This window comes from Accipiter gentilis, chromosome 10 (assembly GCF_929443795.1).
Source record: "Accipiter gentilis chromosome 10, bAccGen1.1, whole genome shotgun sequence".
Taxonomy (NCBI): domain Eukaryota; kingdom Metazoa; phylum Chordata; class Aves; order Accipitriformes; family Accipitridae; genus Astur; species Astur gentilis.
The window spans coordinates 26,223,144-26,243,647 of record NC_064889.1 but is presented as its reverse complement, the minus strand read 5'-3'; the positions used below and the strand labels follow the sequence as shown (position 1 = coordinate 26,243,647).

General features: G+C 65.8%; 1 protein-coding gene across 1 annotated transcript; it reads left to right on the top strand.

Moving 5' to 3' along the window:
• The first annotated feature begins 352 nt into the window (after nucleotides 1-352).
• FURIN (furin, paired basic amino acid cleaving enzyme) lies at nucleotides 353-17,552 on the top strand. The gene is made up of 16 exons (XM_049812050.1): nucleotides 353-591; nucleotides 2,633-3,017; nucleotides 8,590-8,688; nucleotides 9,411-9,506; nucleotides 10,127-10,255; nucleotides 10,509-10,585; nucleotides 10,955-11,043; nucleotides 11,287-11,459; nucleotides 12,469-12,681; nucleotides 13,015-13,115; nucleotides 13,251-13,354; nucleotides 13,544-13,661; nucleotides 14,673-14,852; nucleotides 14,927-15,051; nucleotides 15,447-15,563; nucleotides 15,649-17,552. The coding sequence occupies exons 2-16, from the start codon at nucleotides 2,838-2,840 to the stop codon at nucleotides 16,215-16,217; spliced, it is 2,370 nt and encodes a 789-aa protein (XP_049668007.1). The 5' UTR covers nucleotides 353-591; nucleotides 2,633-2,837; the 3' UTR covers nucleotides 16,218-17,552.
• Nucleotides 17,553-20,504: the final 2,952 nt, after the last annotated feature.

Here is a 20,504-nt window from a genome sequence, read left to right as displayed (position 1 = left end):
CCCGCTGGGGCCGGCACGGGCGGCCCCGCGTCGGGACGGGGGAGCGGCTGTGCTGAGCCCCGGGCCGTGCCCGGTGTCGGCGGAGGGCGGGTCACCCCCGGCCGGGAGGAGGGGGAGCGGCCCCGGCTCTGGCGGTGCCCGGGGTGGGGTGGGGGGAGCTGGGCCCAGCGCGGGGCAGCGGGGCCGGGGGCTGCGGAGGGGCGCGGAGAACTCGGCGGCGCCGGTGCGGCGGCGGGACGGGCGGGGCAGGCGGCGGTGACGGCATCCGGCGGCGCCCGGCGGAGCGGCGGCCGTGCCGGGCCGCGCCGCGCCGCGCCGGGCCGAGCGGAGCCGGGCAGGGCCGGGCCGCGCCGAGCCGAGCGGGGCCGGTCGGTCGGTGCGGGGCCGGTCGGTCGGTCGGCGCGGGGCGGGGCGGCGGGCGGCGCTGACAGCTGCTCGGCGTAAACAAGCGGCCCCGCCGGCCGCCCCGGCCGCCCCTGCCTGGGCCGGGCCCGGCTCCGGGGCGGGCGCTCCGAGCGCCCCGCGGCGTGACGCGGCGCCGCCGACAGACGGGCCCGGCCGCCGGCGGGACGGGAGCGGGCAGGCCGCGCGGTAAGGGCGCGGGGACGGCGGCGGGGACGGTGCTCGACCCGCCGGCGCCGGCGGTTTGACAGCTGGGGTGGCCCCGGCCGGGCGGGACCCCGGGCGGCAGCGGCGGTGGTGGGGCCGGGCCGGGCCGGGCGGGAGCGGCTGGTGGCGCCGCGGCCGTTGGGCAGCCCCGGGCTCGGGGCACCGCGGTCTGGGCTGGGGGGCAAGGTCTGCCCGCCCGGCGGGCACCCGCGGACGCGGAGCTCTGGCCGCCCCGGCGAGGGAGCTGGAGCTGGAGCTGGGGCTGAGGGCGACCGCGGGCCGGGGACCGGCCCGGCCCGGGCGCGCTCTGGGGCTGGCGGTGGGCACGGCCGGAGCAGCGGCCGCGAGAAGGCGAGGGCGAGGAGGCAGCCAGGCCTCGTCCCGTCGCGCCCGTGGGGCCAGCCCCGGCCCGGCCGCCCTCGCAGCCACCCGCGGCTCTGCCGCCGGACTCGCCCTGCGGGTGCGGGGACGGCCGGCGGCTCCGGCCGTGCCGCGGGGCCGCTGCCACAGCCTGGGGACTGCCGTGTCGCTGCCGTGCGGCGGCGGGGCTCGGCTGGCAGGGAAGCGCTGGTGTCCGTCGGTGCCGGAAAGGATCCCGGCCAGCTGCTGCCCTGCATGTGCCAGATGTGATCGGCAGCGTGCCGCTCCTGGGGCTGTGGGTGCGGAGCAGAGAGCGTGGCCTGGGAGCTCGTGGGGACTTGTTTCCCCGCTCGCACCCCACCGTGCAGGCTGGCCTGCAGCAGCCCAAGGCTGTCCCTCCTTCCTTCTTCTGCTCCCAGTGTGTAGGCAGCTCTGGGTGCCTTGGCAGGGTGGCCAGGCCCGCAGCTGGCTGAGGTCTGGTCGTGGAAGGGGAGCCGCAGCGTGCCTGAATCGCGGCACTGTCTGCGCTGCAGCTTGCGGCGAGGTCTCAGGTGGCTGCCAGGAGCTGCTCTCCTCCCCTGGCAGCACCGCAGGCTCCCTGCTCGCTGGGGCCGCTGCTTGGTGGAGGGGGATGGGGCTCCCCTGGGCACTGCTGACTCTCACCTTTCCCACTGTCTCTGAAACACGACCCGGTATTTCAGGGTGCCTGTGGAGCTCCGTGTGTGGAGCTCACACCGGTGCTGTCATGTTACAGGCTCCTTTGCGCTGGGTGGGTCACTCCCGGCTCTGCTCCCCACCTGCCTTCCCAGCTTCTTGTGCTTGGCCTCCGACATGGAGCAAGCTGTCCCCAGGCATCCCTGCGTGCAGGTCCCTGGGTGGGTGCTGGAGGTGATGGTGTACCCCTTTTCCTGGTTCCTGTGCCGGTTTCCTTTCTGTTGTGAAGATGAGTCACACCGGTGTCACCATGTTGTGCTCCAGGGGAAGGGCAGAGCTGAGCTGCTGGTGGTGACAGGCAGCACGGTGCTCGGCACTGCTACCAGGCATTGCCTGGTCGATCGCTGACTGTGGAGGCGCTGGGGCCTGGGGCTCCAGAGAGCCCCAGAGAGCAAGGGCTCTCCCTGGCTTTCCTTCTTCCAGTCTCTCGTTTAACTGGGGTTCCTCACACAGCATCTGTGGGCATCTCCTCTGGTCTCCCTTTGGGACTGGAGAGGCAGGCTTCCCATCCCAGTTGCTCCTAGCTCTGTGCCCAGATAGGCCCGTCCCGGTTGGAGAAGGGGCTCCTGTCTGCTGCAGACCGTGGTGGCAGGAGGCATGGCTTCCCTTGCCTTGCCTCTCCCCTCCTTCGGTGTCCTTCTCCCCTCCTGGTTTGTTTCCTGTGTTTGTAAGCACAGAGCGTAAGTACACATTGGGCAATAGGCAAGGTAAACAGCGGTGGCATGCTGGGGCAAGCATGCCGGGGCGGGCGCCCTGTGGAGCCAGCCGCCACCATGGCTCCTCGGGGCCCCAGGTCCCATGCAGCTCTCTGTGAACCACAGTGGACAGTGGGTGCAGTGTGCCAAGGCCCCCTTGCCCGGTGCCAGAGCTGTGGCTTGGTCCAGCAGAGCCCTTCCTGGGTTTGAGGAGAGGCGCCCCGGGGCCTGACCACTCTTCCATCTCTCTGCAGATTGTGCTGCTGTCCCAGACGGTCTGTTCCTGCTGCTGCTCTCTGGCTCAGCTGTTGTGGGCTTGTCCCCATGCTCTCTTGGGCTGAGCAGGGGCCAGCAGGGCAGAGAGGCCAGTGCGCTTCAGGGTGCTGACACAGGGAGGCCGCTGGACCCACCGCTCCTGGGACCCTCCTGCTCCCCAGCTAGAGGAACTCCGATACTCTGATGGATCTGAGACCCTGCTCGCTGCTCCTGCACTGGACTCTGGTGGTTGCCCTTGCTCTCCTGGCCCAGGAGGTGCTGGCCCAGCGTATTTACACCAACACCTGGGCTGTGCTCGTCCCCGCAGGGCCCCAGGAGGCTGACAGGCTGGCCAGGAAGCATGGATTCCTCAATCTGGGCCCGGTAAGTCCCCTGCTTCCCTCTCCCTATGGAAGTGGTGTCTTCTGCCATCTCTGCTGTGGGCTGGGCAGGCACTGGGCTGGGCCCTGGAGCTGGCTTGGGGGCTGCTCTTTCTGGCAGCAGAGCTGCTGTGTTCGCACCCGTTTGCTGCAGCCTTCCAGCATCCGTTGTGTTGACTCAAGGGTGGTAATTAGCTGGACGGAGCTGGGGCCTTCCCCTGCCAGTGGGATGGTCTGGTGGCATGGCACAGCACAGCACACCCTGCCTGCTGGAGGGGGAAGGAGGAAAAGCCCATCCCAGTGTGAAAAAATTGTGAGTGCTGTGCATTGGTGGAGGAGAGGAGGGCTCCCGGTTCCCGATGGTGCTCCCCCCAGCGAGCTGCCCCAGCGCGGCACAGCCTTGGCTCAGCTGGAACGGCAGCAGCACCTACTGGGTGTCCCCAGAGCAGGCGGTCTGACAGTGGCCATGTGTCCTTGGCCCTAAGCTGCCCTTCACAGAAGGTGTGTCAGCAGGTCCTCACCACTCTCAGCTTTCTCTGCCCTCAGCCAGTGGAGGGACAGGGCAGCGTGCACAGCTGTGCTGGACCAGCACCTCCATCAACCCCTGGCAGCAGAGTGGGGAGAACAGGGTCATGGCAAAGGAACTGGGGCCCCTTGTGTTTCCTGTGGTCCTAGCTGTTCCTGGCCTTGTCCCCAGTGTGGGGACCTCCAGGGTGCTCTCCTCCTGGCAGCCTTGGCAGGACCCAGCTTCCCTGTGCTCCAGGCCCAGGGAGCCGGCTCTGCTTTCCCTGGCCGACTGTGGGCTGTGCCCTCATTGGTAGCAAGGGTGCTCGCAGGTTTGGCTCCTGAGACGTCAGCATGAAAGCCAGGCCTTGGCTGAGAACCGCAGGGCCGGTGGGCCAATGGCCAGGCTCCTGCTTGCCAGCGCGGTGCTGCAGGCAAGACATGTCTCTGTTGGCAGGCCACTTCTCACAGGCCAGCGCTTCTTGATGCTGCTGTTGTAGCACAATGCCGGCTGCCCCGTGCTGTTGGTGCAGGCTGATCTGTGGGGCTTTTCTCTGCCTTGTGCCACAGGCAAGGCACCAGCCTCTGGGCTGGTGGCAGGTGGGGGCTTAGCTGATGGAGCTGGCGCCAGCACGGCTGCCATGACCAAGGCGGGGGCCAAGGAGATCCCACGGGAGCGGGTGCAGCAGGGCCAGCCCAGAGGGACGGCCCCCGTGCAGGCACAGGGAGCTGGACAGGCACTGCTTTGGCGAGGTGAGGCTGGCACTGGCGGAGCAGAGCCTGCTTGTCTCTGCCAGCCCCTGCTGGGCTGCCTGCGTGCCTGGGGGTCTGTTGCCCAGAGAGTGGGGCTCTGCCGCCAGGCTGGGCTGGCTCTCCAGGAAGGAAGCGAGGGGCGAAATCCCAAAGGAAATTGCATAACTTGTGGCTGCTGTGTCAGGACCTCGCTGTGAGCAGCTGCCGCAAGCTGCAGCGGGTGGAGAAGGTGGCCACCACTGAAGCTGGTGGGTGCCTTGTCCTGCCACTTGAAAGGAGCCCTGCATGGGGTGGTGGGTACGCAGGGCTCCAGGGACAGGGAGCCCCAAGTCCTCTGGGATTTGTGCTAGAGGAAGGAACTTTGGGGGTGCCAGGGCCAGGCCCCACTGAGGGTGTCTGTGCTGGGGTGGCAATGGGGCGGCCTCACACAGGTGCTGTCTGCGGGAAGTGTCTTACGGCTGATGTCAGGGCAAAAGACATGTTTGGGCCAGGGCCACTGCCGTGCAGAGGGGACCGGGAGAGCAGCCCAGGACATGTCCTGCTGGGCCAGGTCTCTGCCAAGACCCCTGGGAGCAGGGACAGGACTGAGGTGCCATCAGCCTGCTCCTGGCAGCATTTCCCATCATGCTGTGGTGCCGTGTCCCAGGCCCAGCTGCCAAGGCTGAGGGGCACTGGACTCTGCAGCCATGTCTCCATTGGCCCAGGGGTGCCCGTCAGGCCCTGGGCTGCAGCACAGAGCTGTGCAGGACCCTGTGGCTCAGTGGGGAGCCCAGGCCTGTTTGGGGTCCATCCCTGTGAGGCATGGAGGCTATGTGCCAGCTCTGCCCAGCAGCGCTCACCTTCTCCCCACGCTGTTCATTCTGTGGCCAGAGGCTGGCACCTCTCCCCCGGCCCTCCCGGCCCACTCAGCTGCTGGTAGAGCAGCAGTGAGGCAGCACCTGCAGGCAGAGCCCCGTGGGCTGTGGCAGCTTGGGCTGTGGCCCAGGAGCTGCTGGTCTGGGCATGTTTTCTCCTGTTCTGGAGCCTGTCTCGGTGTCTGTGCTGTGGGATGAGGCTCGGCTGGCCTGGGCAGCCCACTCCTGCAGAGGAGCCGTGGTGGCCTGGTGCAAAGAGCAGAGCTGGAAGGAGCCAGGCTTTCCCCCTCTGGAGGTTTCTGGGCTGCTGTTCCTGGGGAGGGTGTGCTGCTGGGACAGGATGCAGCAGCCAGGCTGCAAGGGGGGGGACCGGGTGCTTCTGGCAGTGCCCCAGTGAGAGGCCCCCAGGGTCCTTATCTGAGAGGATCCTGGCCTCAGCGTGGGGTCTGGACACTGTCCTTGGAGGCATGCTGTCCTGGCGTACTCCCTGTTCTGCTGCTGCCTGCGGAGCCAGGGCAGGCAGTCAGTCCCCTGGGTCAGCGGTGCCTCTGGCAGAGAGGTGCCAGGACCTGTGTCTGGTGCTAGTGGCCTTGAAGGGGACCCAAAGGATGGTGCGGGGGAGGCGAGTGTCAGAGGAGAGGGACAGATGTGGTAGTGAGGCGGGAACACAGTGGTTCATGCTGCTGGGGCTGGTGCAGATTGGGGGGTGCAGGCGCTGCCTGCCCCAGCTGGGGATGGGGAGCACTGGGGAAGGGCTTGGCTGCTGATGCTGGCCTTGGGCTGCAGCGGCAGGACACTGGGGCTGAGTGGCCCCAGCAGCACCAGCCCAGGGAGGAGTGCTCTTACCTCCTGTACCACTGGGCTGCAGGTCCCTTCTAGCCTCGGCTGCCACCCAGCACATTGCCCTGCTCCTAGGGACGTGGGCAGGAGTGTTTGCAGCCCACTGGCCCTGGTGTCCATGAGCTGTGGCAGGAGGTCAGGGCAGGAGCGGCGAGCTGGCACCACTTTCCACGGGATCAGTGCTGCCAGGCCCAGGGGGACACAGGGCTGGGGGGCAGCTCTGCCCTTGCTGAGGACAGGGACTGCAGGGATTAGGGTGGAAGTGCGTGGGCTGGCCGGCTCCTGGCGGCCGCTGCAGTGTCTGTGCAGACCTAATCCAGTTGGATGACCAGGCAGAACCATGATCTGTGTGCAGGAACAATCGGGTCTCTGTCCTTATCCCTGGAGGGGGTGAGGGGGTGCTGGGGGAGGGCAGTGAGCCTGTAGCTTGCTTTCCCCTCCGCCAGCCCAGCGCAGAGGCTTTTCACCTCGGCACCTCCCCAGATGCTCTGAGCTGCTAGGTGTCCTGGGCTTTACTGGGGGGACACAGTGTGCTGCAGGGAACAGGCCCAGGTCTGACCCCAGTGGCTCTGTCAGTGCTGGAGTCACTATCCTGCCCTAACAGGCAGGGCTGCAGCTCTGCAGCTGGCTGTACCAGGGCTCCAGCCACCTGCCCGTGCCCCACAGGGAAGGAGTGGAGAGCTGCAGGCCAAGTTCTGGCTTTTCCTCCACTGGCCCAAGGACAGGAGCAGCGCCCAGTTGCCACTGGCACCAGGGAGTGCAGCCCCATGTCATGAACACTGCATCTTGGGGAGCCAGCATGGTCTGCGGCTTCCCTGGATAACACCAGCTGGCATGGCGTGGGGTTGACTGGCAGGCTGCATTGTCCCCCGCCACGAGCTTGCTCCCCATGGTCCAAAGTCCAGGGAACACATGCAGAGAGAAGTGGGGTCCTGAGTTGGCAGCTGGGGGCTTTGCCTGCCCCTTCCCTGCAGACTGACGTGTGCCAGTGTGCTGTGAGCACCAGACTCCCGTGGTGGTGGAGCCGTGGACACAATTCCTGACCCTGTTGTTTGGCTGCTGCCATCCTGTGCCGCCAGTGCTGGGCTGCCATGAGTTGAGTCCATTCCCTTTCCTACCCACAGAGAGAGGCTGGTGCGCAGGGGTCTTGTGCTGTGGGGGGGAGCCCTGTGGAGTGGAACAATTCCCCTTGGGTGGGTGGGGGCCTGTCCTGCTGGCAGGCAGTTCCCCTCAAGCAGGGGTGGTGGAGGCCTGGCTTCAAGTGCTGGGGTGCATTTCCCTTGCCCTGCAGAGCACAGTGGGGGCTTTGGGGTGAAGCGCATGACTTGGAGAGGTGCATCCTGGATTTGCTGCCCCAGGGCTGAAGGTGCCGGTCAGCTGGGTGCACCTTTCCTCCCCTCCTCGGCTCTAGCTGGCTGTGTGGCTGGCCAGGGTAGTGGCACATCTGCAGAGCTCTGATAAGCTTGGGGGCATTCGTTAGCTGCAACCACACTGTTTTGCGGCAACCTGGGGCAGTGGAGGGCGAGATGTCCTCTCCCTCGTGTTCCCGCAGCCCTTGCAGCCCGGCCCTGCAGGCGATGGCGCAGCCTGGGCAGCTGGATCCTGCCGGTGGCCACTGCCCAGGCTTTGTGGCTTCCAGCAGGGCAGGGTGGGCACTCGGCTCCCTTCTCCCCAGACCAGGCAGGCTGCTGGGCTGGGAGGCCCTGGGCGGCAGGGGTGGGGCCGCCGCGGCCAGGCCAGCCTCCAGGACATGCAGGAGGGGATAAGGAAATGACAGCACTGGAGAGGGTTTGGGGTTTAAAAATAACCGGCTGGGCGGCTGCATGGCCTCCTGGCCCAGCCAGGCTGTGCTGGAGTCCCGTCCTGCCGCAGCCCCAACTGGCCATCCCTATGTGCATGGGAGCTGAGCCGGGGCCATCGCAGCATGGCTTCTCGGCTGGTGGCTGCCCCACCTGGGGTCGGATGCCTGTGTGCCCCCTCGCTTTGCTCTGCTGGAGCTGGCTGTGCCCCAATGTTGAGACCAGCTCTGGGTGGGTGCTCTGGTGGGGTGCTGGCCTGGGGTGCACGGGGAGAAGGGCTATGTGAGTGGCCTGTCTGGAGGAGCAGAGGCTGGCTCAGAGTCTCCCTGCCCTGGCTGGGGCCACCTGGGGAGTGGGGCCTCAAGCCCCCCAGAGTTTCCCCTCACCAGTAGCAGGGGGTGCTGGTTGGGTCTGGGAGAGGAGCAGTGGTTTTGTCTCCTGAGGTTGGTGCCTCTTCCAGGCTGGGTCCGAAAGGCCTGTCCCTCTCTGCCACTGCTTCCTTTAGGTCTTCCTGCCAGGGCAGCAGCTTTGTTGGAAAATTTAGGACATACTGCCACGTGGGGGTCTGTGGGAGGGTGAGGTGGGCAGAGGCTGTGTTGCTGTGGCCCCAGGGTCTCCCCAGCTGCCTTGTCACCAGCTGCCAGCTCCCGCAGCCTCTCGCAGGAGATACTGCCCCATGTACCTGGACATGAGCCCCAGCAGCTGCTCTGGAGTCGGGGGCCCAGCCTGCGTGGGGCAGCCCCCAGGGCTCGGGCTTGCAGGTGGTGGGATGGGGAATCAGAGAGACCGGGCTCTCCTGTCCATCCTGCTCCTTTCTCTGTTGCAGATCTTTGGTGACTATTACCACTTTCGGCACAGTGGTGTGGTGAAGCGTTCCCTCTCACCCCACCAGCCCTGGCACAGCCGTTTGGCCAGGGAACCACAGGTATGTGCAGCGCGGGGGTCCTACCTGCCATCTGCAGGGGCCTGTCTTTGATCCTGGGCACGTCATACTGCCATGTGAGCCAGTAGTGGGCTGAGCTGCCTTGAACCAGCCCCTGGCTCTGAGACCTATGGTAGAGCCAGGTGGGACCCCAGCACGTGGCTGGCAGGGGCAGGGGGTCGACAGAACTGGCATCACCACCCTGTGGGCTGCTGTGATCGCAGGGCACAGGGCAGCCTCTGCTCCCTGCAGGGCTCTCTGTCCTTGTACGCAGGGCAAGGTGTGCAGGGCAGTGCCAGCAGTGCCAGATCCCAGCGTGGTGGTGTGGCAGGGCTGCTGTGACCTCTGGCCCCTGGCTCCAGCCCAGGGGCCTGGCACGCTGGCAGCGCAGCGGGGCATGCAGCATGTCGCAGCAGCTGGCAGGCTCTTGGCAGCCTGCTGCTCTGCAGAGCTCTACGCTCTGACCTTCCTGCTCCACTGGAGCAGAGTCTGCTGCGGGACACCCGGCACTGCCGCCCTGGCATAGCTGGACAGGGGAGGCCAGGAGGGATGGTCTGGGTGCTGCGGTTGCTCTGCCAGCATGCTGGCAGCTGGCTGTGAGCTCCCCAGGGACAGCCCTTCTGGGCAAGTTGCTGGCTGGAGGGCAGGGGGCCTGGGGAGCTGCTGGCACAGGCGAGAGCTGCCAAGGGGGCAGCAATGGAGCCCCATGCCCTCTCTGCCCCCAGGTGCAGTGGCTGGAGCAGCAGGTGGCAAAGCGCAGGACCAAGCGAGACGTTTTCATGGAGCCCACAGACCCCAAGTTCCCGCAGCAGTGGTACCTGGTGAGTGCTGGGCAGGGGCTGCACAGTGCCAAGCGAGGAAGGGAGCCACACAGTTGTGACAGCGAATGCAAGTTCTGGGTATGCGGTTGCGTCATCCGAGGGATGGCTGTCAGGTGGCTGCTGCTGCTGCCGGCCAGGCTGGCAGGGAGGAGGAGGAGGAGGAGGAAGGCCTGAGGCAGCCACTTGGTGCTGTGTGTCCAGGAACAGCCCAGGGAAGAGGCTGTGCTCATGGAGCTGTGGCTCCCTGCCAGGGTGCTGGCAGGGCTGGGGAGAGCTTGGGGCTGGACTAGTGGGGAGCAGCCCTTTGCCTGGCCCAGGAACGGGGTCCATGCCTGTGCCTCTCTGTGTCGTTGAACTCTGGCACAAGCCTGATCTCTGCAAAGGGAGCCATGTTTATGGGCTCCAAACGCAGTCTGAGGCTCAGCCTCCTTTTGGAGCGGCCCTCCTCAGCCGGCTGTGCCTGGGTCCTCCGGGGTTTCCTCATCCCACACCACAGCAGAGAGGGGTGAAGGCTGCCTCTTGCCTGCCCTTACAGCCGGGCCTGGGAGGGGTCCGGGCACACCCCAGCTGCAGTGCTAGTGACTGGGCACAGTTCCTATTGCCAGCACTTCTCTTGGCAGTACAACACAAACCAGCGGGACCTGAATGTGCGTCAGGCCTGGGAGCAGGGCTACACGGGCAAGGGCATCGTGGTTTCCATCCTGGATGATGGCATTGAGAAGAACCACCCTGACCTGGAGGGCAACTATGTAAGTGTGGGGCAATGCTGCAGGGTGGTGTGCTGTGGGAGCCTGTCTGGGTGGCTGCGTTTGCTCAGTGCAGCCCTGGAGCTGCAGGGCTCGTGCCTGCCATGGCGGGACATGGAAAGAAGTGATGGAGGTGGGAGTGGAGCCTGCCCCCCTGCTCAGCCCAGCCTCAGGGCCATGGAGCACAGGCATGGCCCTCATGGTGGGGCTTGGTGGCCAGGGTAGATGGTCTCTAACTGCCAGATCTGTCTTCCAGGATCCAGGGGCGAGCTTTGATGTCAATGACCAGGACCCAGACCCACAGCCCCGCTACACGCAGATGAATGACAACAGGTGAGGCAGGAGACAGAGGCAAGGGTGGCAGAGCCCAGCTGCAGCAGGGACTCAGTGGCAGTGCCAGCCCTCACGGACTGCAGGAGGGTGCAGCGGTGGTGGCATGCTTCTGCCCCACAGAGAAACCCCCTGCCTCCCTTTCTGACACAACCAGCATCCTTTGGGGCTGCCCAGTGCCAGTCCAGGCCATTCATCCCCCTGCTCTGGAGCAGGAGAGTAGACAGAGGAGCCCTGCAGGGCCTTTGTCAGCTGCCTGGTTCAGGAGGGACGGGAGGCAGCCTGGGTACTGGTCCTTCCAGCTGCGGCTGGTGCCCAGCCCTGTGCTCCTTGTGCCTCATCTGAGCATGCTTGGTCCTGTTTTGACTGCAGACATGGCACACGCTGCGCCGGGGAAGTCGCTGCTGTGGCAAACAATGGGATCTGTGGTGTTGGCGTGGCTTACAACGCCAGGATCGGAGGTGGGTGCCACCCTGCCCTGCGCCAGAAGCAAAGCCTGCACTGGGCTCTGCGGGCGCCTCGTGGCTGGAGGAGTGGGTTGTGCTGGGGATCTTGGCACTGCTGGCCAGGGCAGCCCTGTGATGGCCCATGGCATGGGGCGGCAGCAGTGGATGGGAGGGCTCTCACCAGTGGCACCACTGCCCTGTGGCACACGGCCGCCCTGCCCCATCCCGTCGCCCGTGACGTCTGCTCTCTGGCCCTAGGCGTGCGCATGCTGGATGGGGAGGTGACTGATGCTGTGGAGGCCCATTCCCTGGGCCTCAATCCCAACCACATCCACATCTACAGTGCCAGCTGGGGCCCTGAGGACGATGGCAAGACTGTGGATGGCCCGGCCCGGCTGGCGGAGGAGGCTTTCTTCCGAGGGGTCAGCCAGGTGAGCAGGAGAGTTGGCTGGGGGAGTGCTGGCTGAGCTCCTGCCCCTGCCCCCAGGTTTTCCTTGCTCTGACTGCCCTGGTTGTTGTTCCAGCCCTCCTGCAATGAGCTGTCTTCCAGCCCATCTCCAGGATCAGGCTCTGTTGGTTTTTCCTGTTCTTCCTGCATGATGGCTCTGAGTCAGGGCTCCTCCCGTGCTGGGTACTTATCTCGCCTTTCTGAGCAGCCCTGTCCTCCCTGCTCAGAGGGCTCCTGAGCAGCCCCATGCTGGGATGGTCCCTCCCTGCTCTCCAAAGCCCTGTGCTGGTCCCTGCCTGGTTTCATGCCAGCTGCTCGCCCTCCCTTCCTCTGCCTGTCCGCCCGCTGTCCCCATGTGCTGTCAGTGCAGCCCGTGCCTTGGCATTGCTGTGGTGCAGCCCACGTGGTTAGCTGTGCCCCATGTTCTGTCTGGGAATCCCTGCATGGAGAGATGGGTGTGCTGTGCAAGGCATGCTGGCAAACTCGCCTCACTGTGCCATGCCAGCTCTGTCATGTCACATGCTGTGAGTGGAGCTGTGGCTTTTGGGTGCTGAGCAGCCGGTTGGGACTGCTCTGCTGAGCTCCCACAGTGCTGCCAGGCGGCTGCAAATCCCACACAGGCAGAGTCAGCCTGGGTAATTTCCGAGTGGAAAAAGACATCAGTTCTTGGAAGCTCTCCTTTGACAGAGCCTCCTGCCACACAGTGCCTTGCCTGTTGGGGAAGCCCCCGTAGCCTCTGCAGAGGTGCCCCAGCTCCCTCTGTAGGCACAGCGGTGGTGAGGGATGGCAGTGCCAGGTGCCCAGGCCCATGGGCCATGACTGGTGGCATCCCGCTGTCTCCCAGTGTCCCAGCTGCATTTGCTCAGTCTTTCCCACTCAGGCTGCAAGAGCCCTGGGCACCGTCCGCATGTCCCCAGCTTCAGCCTGGGGCTTCCTGCCCTGCAGCAGCGTGGGTGACACTGGCCTGGCCCTCACCCTGCCTCTGTTGCTAGGGCCGAGGGGGGCTGGGCTCCATCTTCGTCTGGGCGTCCGGGAACGGGGGCCGTGAGCACGACAGCTGCAACTGTGACGGTTACACCAACAGCATCTACACACTGTCCATCAGCAGCACCACGCAGTATGGTAACGTGCCCTGGTACAGCGAGGCCTGCTCCTCCACCCTTGCCACCACCTACAGCAGCGGCAACCAGAATGAGAAGCAGATTGTGAGTTGGGGCTGTTAGTGTCTGCAGGCTGGGGGCTCACAGGGGTGGGATGTGCCGTGAGCTGTGGCTGCCATGGGCATCCCTCTGGGAGCCGAGTGGGCTGCAGTGCTGGGAGCAGGGCTGGCCCCACTGTGCCATGCTGCCTCCCTCTGGGTCGTTCCCAGGGCTCGGCCTCATGAGTTGAGGACTTCTGGAGGGAAGCTCATGAGCTGCCCCAGGAGCGGCGGCTCTGCCTCGCCTCCTGCGGCCCTTGTAGGGACGCAAGCCCCTGAGCCAGATCCTGGACGTGGCTAGTGCCCACAGCACCTCCTACCCCAGCACTCCTCCTTGCAGGTGACGACTGACCTCAGACAGAAATGCACCGAATCGCACACAGGGACGTCCGCCTCAGCACCCCTGGCTGCTGGCATCATCGCCCTCGCCCTGGAAGCCAAGTAAGGGCGGGCGCAGAGCAGGGCTGGGCTAGGGGTGGCCACACAAGCCCCATGAGGCAGCAGCACCTGGGCACGGACCTGCCTGGGGCTGGGAGGAGCCGGGTTCAGCTGCCTGAGCCCCGTGTCTCCCCGCAGCAAGAACCTGACCTGGCGGGACATGCAGCACCTGGTGGTGCAGACATCAAAGCCGGCTCACCTCAATGCCAATGACTGGGTCACCAATGGCGTTGGCCGCAAAGGTACCGGGGTCCTGGGGGTGGACCAGGGGCTCCCATTCCCACAAGCATCGCTAGCCTGGGGGTGCTTGGGCAGAGCACCCTTGCATCCCTGGGGGGCAAAGGAGGCAGGAGGCCCTGGTGAGCTGCACAGTGGGGATGGGCACATGTCCCGACCCCCAGGAGTGGCACTGACCCCCTTTCTGTCCACAGTCAGCCACTCCTATGGCTACGGCCTGCTGGATGCCGGGGCCATGGTGAGCCTGGCCAAGAACTGGACCACGGTGGGACCTCAGAGGAAGTGTGTCATTGACGTCCTCACGGAGCCGAAGTAAGGGCTGGTGAGCCCAGGAGGGCATTGCCCAGCATCCGCCCAGTGCACAGCCCCACGCAGGAGCCCGAGTGCCTCTGGGTCCAAGGCGGGGAGTGGGAACGATGTCCAGGGCTGAGCTGTCCCCGAGACCCCAGGCCATCCTGTGAGAGCTTAGGGAGAGCTGGGAAGGGCGCCTTCAGCTGTCCGGCACTGACATCAACTGCTCAGCCTGCCCACTCTTGCTGGGGCCAGGTCGGGTTGGGCACCGTGGGGGTGCAGGCAGGCTGGGGCACTGTGGTTTGGGAGCAGCCGGCACGAGTCATCCCCAGACAGAGGGGCTTTTCAGGGGTCAGACAGAAGCTCCTTTTATTCCTGTTTGGCTCCCACTGCTGCAGTGCAATGTGTGCCGAGTCTCATGTGCGGCCAGGGCGCTCCCCAGGGGCTCTCAGCAGGGAGGGAGACATCCCTGGGCAGGGAGGAAGCCAGGGCTGGGCCCTGTGTGTGCCTGCTGCTCTGCCCTGGTCCCCTGGGACCCACCCCTGCCCGTCCAGAGCGGGCACTTCTTGCAACCGGTATCCTGTGCTGGCACCAGGGCTGGCGCCACAGTTGACTGCCAGGGGGACAGCTGCACAGGAGCACTGGGTTGGGGATGGCCGTGCCCATCCAGTCCCTGGCCACACCGTGCAGGGTGTAGCTGGCCTGGCAGCGGGTGAAGAAGGGGCCCATTCAGGGCTGGCATGGAGCAGCGGCTGGGGAGGTGGCACCAGGCAGCGTGTGCTCGGCAGAGCAAACCCAGCTGTGCCTAGGAACTGGGGCAGGCCTGCCTGCTGCCTGTGCCCTGTCTGGGAATGGAGAGGAGGTGCTGCCAGCCGCTGTGGGATTGCCTTGCCTCCCACTCCAGCTGCCTTGGGACACAGCACCCGGTTCCCAGGGCAGCCACAAAGCCCAGCAGTGGGTGGCAGGGGCTGGAGCACCCTGATGCGTGCCCCAGGGCTTAGGACTGGGCTCACTCTTCCCCGTCCTTGACAGGGACATTGGGAAGCGCCTGGAGGTGCGGCGGAAGGTGGATGCCTGCCTGGGGAAAGCCAACTATATCAGCCGGCTGGAGCACGCACAGGCCAGGCTGACGCTGTCCTACAACCGTCGGGGGGACTTGGCCATCCACCTTGTCAGTCCCATGGGCACCCGGTCCACCCTCCTGGCTGCCAGGTAGGTGCTGGGCTGCGGGGTGTCGCAGGTGTTTGCGGGACACTGGCACCCACCTCTTTCCCCTCCTTGTACAGGCCCCATGACTTCTCGGCTGATGGCTTCAATGACTGGGCCTTCATGACGACACACTCATGGGACGAGGATCCCTCTGGGGAATGGGTGCTCGAGATCGAGAACACCAGCGACGCCAACAACTACGGTAGGGCTGGGCTGGCCTCACCCCCACCATTGCCTCCCTCTGAGCCCAGGGTGGGAATGGGAGCAGAGTGGGTGCCCAGTGTCCCCCCAGCCCCCTTGAGCAGAGCCAGTGACACCTCAAGATGCTTTGCAGTGACCTGGCTGGGGAGAAGCTGGAGGGGATGCAGCTGCTCTGGGGCTGTGGGGGTCTGGGGCAGCAGGTTCCCCCTGTCACAGCTGGCCTGGCTGCCCCCTGCCCTGTGGGCAGCCCTGTGCAGGGGCATGGTCCCACGTCGGGTACTCTTCCAGGTAATGGGCTGCCTGTGGCAGGGTCAGTGCAAGCCCCCTCCCTGTGCCTGTCCCGAGCACAGGTGGTCCCACGGGTGTGTCGGTGGTCCTCACCCCATGTCATTGCAGGCACACTGACCAAGTTCACACTCGTGCTGTATGGGACGGCCACTGACTCCCCCAGCCTCTCCAACCAGCTGGAGAGCAGCGGCTGCAAGACCCTGACCCCCAGCCAGACCTGTGTGGGTGAGTGCGGGGCTGGCAGGGAGGGGGCGGGGGTATGGGATGCAGGTGGCTCCCCCTGCATGCGCTGACCCTGCCTTTCCCACAGTCTGCGAGGAGGGGTACTACCTGCACCAGAAGAGCTGCCTGAAGCGCTGCCCTCCCGGCTTTGCACCCGGTGTCCAGAGCACGCACTACAACCTGGAGAACAGCGTGGAGCCCATCGCGCCCCACCTCTGCCTGCCCTGCCACCCCTCCTGCGCCACTTGCGTGGGGCCCGGCCCCAACCAGTGCCTCACCTGCCCTGCGCACTCCCACTTCAGCAGCCTGGACCTCTCCTGCTCCCACCAGACGCAGAGCAGCCGTGCGTCCCCTGCTCTGGCAGACGGTGAGGGGCTGGCCAAGGTCCCCCCTCCAGCCAACCTGCCTGTCCTCATCGCCAGTCTCAGCTGCATCCTTATCGTCGTCATCTTTGTCACCGTCTTCCTGGTGCTGCAGGCACGCTCAGGCTTCAGTCTGCGGGGTGTGAAGGTCTATGCTCTGGACAGCGGGATTATCTCCTACAAGGGGCTCCCCTCCGACATCTGGCAGGAGGAGGGCCCCTCTGAGTCGGACGGTGAGGAGTACGAGGCCCACAGTGAGAGGACTGCCTTCATCAGAGACCAAAGTGCCCTTTGATGAGCCCTCCCGCCCCTCCCTCCTCCCTGCCCAGCACTGTGGGGCCGGGGCAGGTGAGGCCGAGGGGCCCCGGACTCTGCCCCCATCCCCCTCCTGCACCGCAGCAGCCCGGGGCTCCCCACCCGCTGGCATTGTCCCTTGGCCCTGGCCTGGGCTGCCGGGCATGGCCCCGCCAACACCGTCCCCAGCTCGGCACCGTCCCAGTCTTGCACCATCTCTCTTGGCCCTGCATCCATCCTGTACCCTACTCTGGGGTATTTGATGGCAGCGGGGCCCCTGGCGCTCACTGGCCCTGCACTGGCAGCCATGTCCCCTGCCCGAGGTGGGCAGCTGCTGCTGGGGGGGTCATGCAGGTCCCCTGGCATGGGCAGCATGTGGGGTCCCTGGGTTGTCATTGCTCAGGCTGGGCTGGCCGGGGCAGGAGTGGCTGTGCCCTGAGCCTAGCCCACGGCACGGCATCCCCCTGCCCCTGCCGCCCTCGGCACCTGCCGGGCCTCTGCCCGTGTCCCTGGCTCGGCCCGCTGTGTCCCGGCTCCCCACCACCTCCTGAGGGCCTGTCCGCCTTCACCCGTGCCCTTCAACAGCAATAATGGCCAGGCCTCAGCCTCTGCTGCCTGCTTGCCCGCTGCCTGCCCCTCCCACCGTGGCTGTGGCTGCCTGCAGTGTGGACAGGAGCCCCTCTGCACCAGAGAGCATGGGGCAGGGCCGCGCCTTGCCTTGTGCCTGAGGCTTAGCCCCCCAGTGTGGGCAGGGACCCCCTCGCACAGACCCTGCTCTGCGGGGCTGCCCCGGGCCCCCTCTTGTTTTGCCCCTCGGCAGGGCTGGGTGCGCTGCTGGCCGGGGCAGTTGGGCAGTGCTGGTGCCTGTGCTGCCCAGGCTCTGCCTGCACCCTGCCTGTGCTGGGCAGAGCCCAGCGTCCCTCCAGCCACAGCCCCCAGAGCGCCCCTGCCCCCCCGACGTGCCTTGCCCCCACTTGGTGACAATCCGTTCCGCTCCCTGCCGGAGCCCCTTCCCGGCGCCGCCTGCCCTCGCTGCCCCTTCCCCATGGGCTGGGGGCCGGTGCCGCGAGCCCCTTCACCGTCCGCTGCCGCACACCGGGGCTGTGGCATGGGCTCCCACCCACCCCGTGCCAGCGCCAGTCCCAGCCTGCCATGGACGGAGCCGCCGGCTGGGGGCCACAGGACTATTTTTCTATAATAACTTTTTGGTGCACAGTAATTTTTTCTTGTAATTTAATCAGCCGGGAGCTGCCTCCTGAGCCTGTTTTTAATTTAATGGATGTGGATATAACACTAGAGAGACTGAGTTATTAAATGTTCAGAACTATGCAAACCAGCTCCGCTGCCTGTGCTCTGTGTGCCGTGGCTGCGGGTGGCCCTGCCCTGGATGGGCAGCCTGGCCCTGGGGGCAGGAGGGTGCTGGGCCAGGGGCCATCACCCCGTGCTGCTGTGCTGGGCCTGTGGGGTGCCTGTATCTGCTCCACAGCCACAGGAGGGGGCCTGAGGCTCTGCCAGCACCTCTGCCTGCAGCTGGGCTGGGGGCACCTTGCTGTCGTGTCTGCCTGCTGTGCAGGCAGGGAGCCCCAGCTGCTGTGCTGCCCGCCGGAGTGTGACTGCAGGAGCCTGCAGTGCTGGGTGCCCCTGCAGCCCCTGGTCAGGACAGAGAAGCCCCCCAAGCGGTAAAGAACCCCCTAGAGCCAGGGGCTGCCCTGTCCAGGCTGCAGGCAGGAGCTGGTGCTGGGCAGGGGCTGCTGTTTGGGGATGTGGTGGGGACTTGGCACCTGGGCAGGGACCAGCCCCTTCACCTGAGCGATGGGAAGCAGCTGCTTATCAGGAACCCACAGAGAAGCTAATTTGGGAACCGGATGCGGTGTAGTAGGGGTGGGGGGCAAAAGCCTGGGGAACTCGCACCCATTTCCCACAGTGCACGGCTTGAGCCCCTCCACTGCAGCCTGGGGTCCCACCGAGCTCACACGCTGCAACCCGTGTCCAGCACCACCCTGCAGCGGGAGCACAATGCCCACGGGGCAGCCCTGGGGGTGAGGATGGCCAGGCTGGACGTGGGACCTGCTCATGCCATGGCCAAGCCCCAGGCAGAGCCCACCCCAGCCCCACTGAGTCCCAGCCCCCCAGGAGGGTTTGTCAGGGCTGCGCTTACTCACAGAAGCAGCTCCTCTCTGCAGAGCCCCTCGGCCTCGCTGCTCCCATCTATGGCTGTGGTGGCTTCCTGTGGTCAGGAGCGAGTTCCCCATGGCGTCCAGGCGATGGCCAGCACTTCTTGGCCCGCTCTTCCTTTTTTCATGAAGCCAGGGTGGGGACGGGTCCCTGCTGGCCCTCTGCTGAGGGCTGTGTGGGCCAGAGCTGGCAGCTCGCAGGCCATGCATGGACAGGTGGGTGTTGCAGGTGGGCTGCGGCCATAGGGTGCTGCAGTGACAGCTCCCTCCAGGGGAGCAGGCAGAGGCCGCAGCCCCACCAGGCTCTGCAGGTTGCAGGAGGGTGGACAGAGGATGTGAAACTGGGTGAGCTGTGGTGTGGCTCACAGCAACCTTCCTGCTGCAGGCAGCAGTTGTGGCTTCCAGGGAACAAGAGCTTCTGCACTCACTGTTGCACCCGGAGCCTTGCAGCACAGTCCCGACTGGCCCAGCACTGCAGGGGCAGGGGGCGGCCCCTTATCCCCCAGGCTCAGATACCTCCATCCAGAGGTGCCTGGTGTCCCTGGTGCAGCCCAGTGTAGGTAGGGAGGGGACCAGCGCTGCCTGTGAGGTGCCGGGGGGTGCTGCAGGATGCTGGGGTTAGGGAGAAGCAGCCCCTTGGCCTGGCTTGCAAAACACTTGCTAAGCTTGAGACAATACTGCAAGTCTCTCTGGAACCGGTGGGGCCTGTGGCCACTACTGGTGGGACCTGCAGCTCAGGCAGAAAACAAAACTATTCCTGGGCAGGCTCCAGGGCCGGGGCAGAGGGGGCTGGACACAGATTGGTATCTGCTGCAGGTGGGGGCAGCTGCAGTGCTGGTGCTAGCAGAGCTGCTGTCACCCTCAAACGTGCCATGAAAATTACTGTTTCCAGGATCCTGACACTGGTGGTGCCAGGGAGTGTCAGCAGCACTCAGTGCTCAGTGTGCCTGAATAGGGCACAGGGAAAGCGGAGCCCTCCTCAGCAGGCAGGACTCTGTGGGGATGGGCAGGCAGGGCCCCCTGCTGCAGGCAGGACCCCGGCAGCATGTGGCAGCTCTTGAATTGCTCATCTGGGCAAGCGGCAAATGGGCCATTAACTGGGCTCCTCTTGTGCGGAGGGGGGGCCATGGTGGCTCTGGGTGGGGATTTGTATCACTCAGCACAGCTGGAGCGCTGCTTGGGGTCTGTGGCTGGGGCACTGTGGCAGCCCCTGGCTGTGCCATGCCATGATGTGGCATGCCGTGCCATGCTGTTCCATGCCGTGCCATTGTGCTGCTCCTTGGTGTGATGACCCAGGCATTGCTCAGCTGTGGGAAGGCGTGTCAGCAAAACTCCCATCTGACGCACTTTTCCCCCCAACTTCCTCTAAAAGTGGAATCAGCTCGCTTGTGTCCTGCAGGTGACCATGACACCCCTCTGGGGCCGGGGCCTCCCTGCCAGGCACAGGACGGGGGGCTCAGCACAAACCACCCAAGAGGTTGCCAGGCTGAGCCGAGCAGAGCCAAGCCGGGCTGTGCCAGCGGCGGGGACGTGCAGCAGCACTGGGTGGAGGCAGTGGCAGCTGCCCCTGCGATGCAGCTGCCAGGGCTGAGCAGTCTCACCGTGGCACCAGTGGAGCACTTGGAGCGGGGAAGTGCCTGGGGCTGCCACAGGGAGCGGGGTCCTGGCTATGTGGGCATGGGCTGGCGACAAGAGCTGGGGCACGACTCCATGGCTGCCCATGCGGTGGATGCTCTGTCCTGTGGCCTTTCACGGTAACAAGGGCCAGGCTCAGGGGTGGTGACGGGATGGTCCTCCTTCAGCAGGGCTGCTCGGAGCCCTGGGCACCCCCCTGGGTACCACCCTAGTCCCTGCAGCCTCTCAGGGAAGCAGGGGCACAAAGAGGGGCTGGGGGACAGGCAGGACCAGGCATGGCTGAAGGAGCTTTGCTGGGTGAAACCCCTGTGGGGATGGGGCTGAGTCTAGGCTCCGCAGGGGTGATGGACCACAGCCGGGGCGAGGAAGAGCCCTGGGCTCCCGCAGGGCCAGATCCTGCCAGGGCCAGGCCTTCATTCAAGGCAGCCGGGAGAGGCAGCGGGGCTGGGGGCTGCCCAGCTATGGCGGCGCTGTGTGCC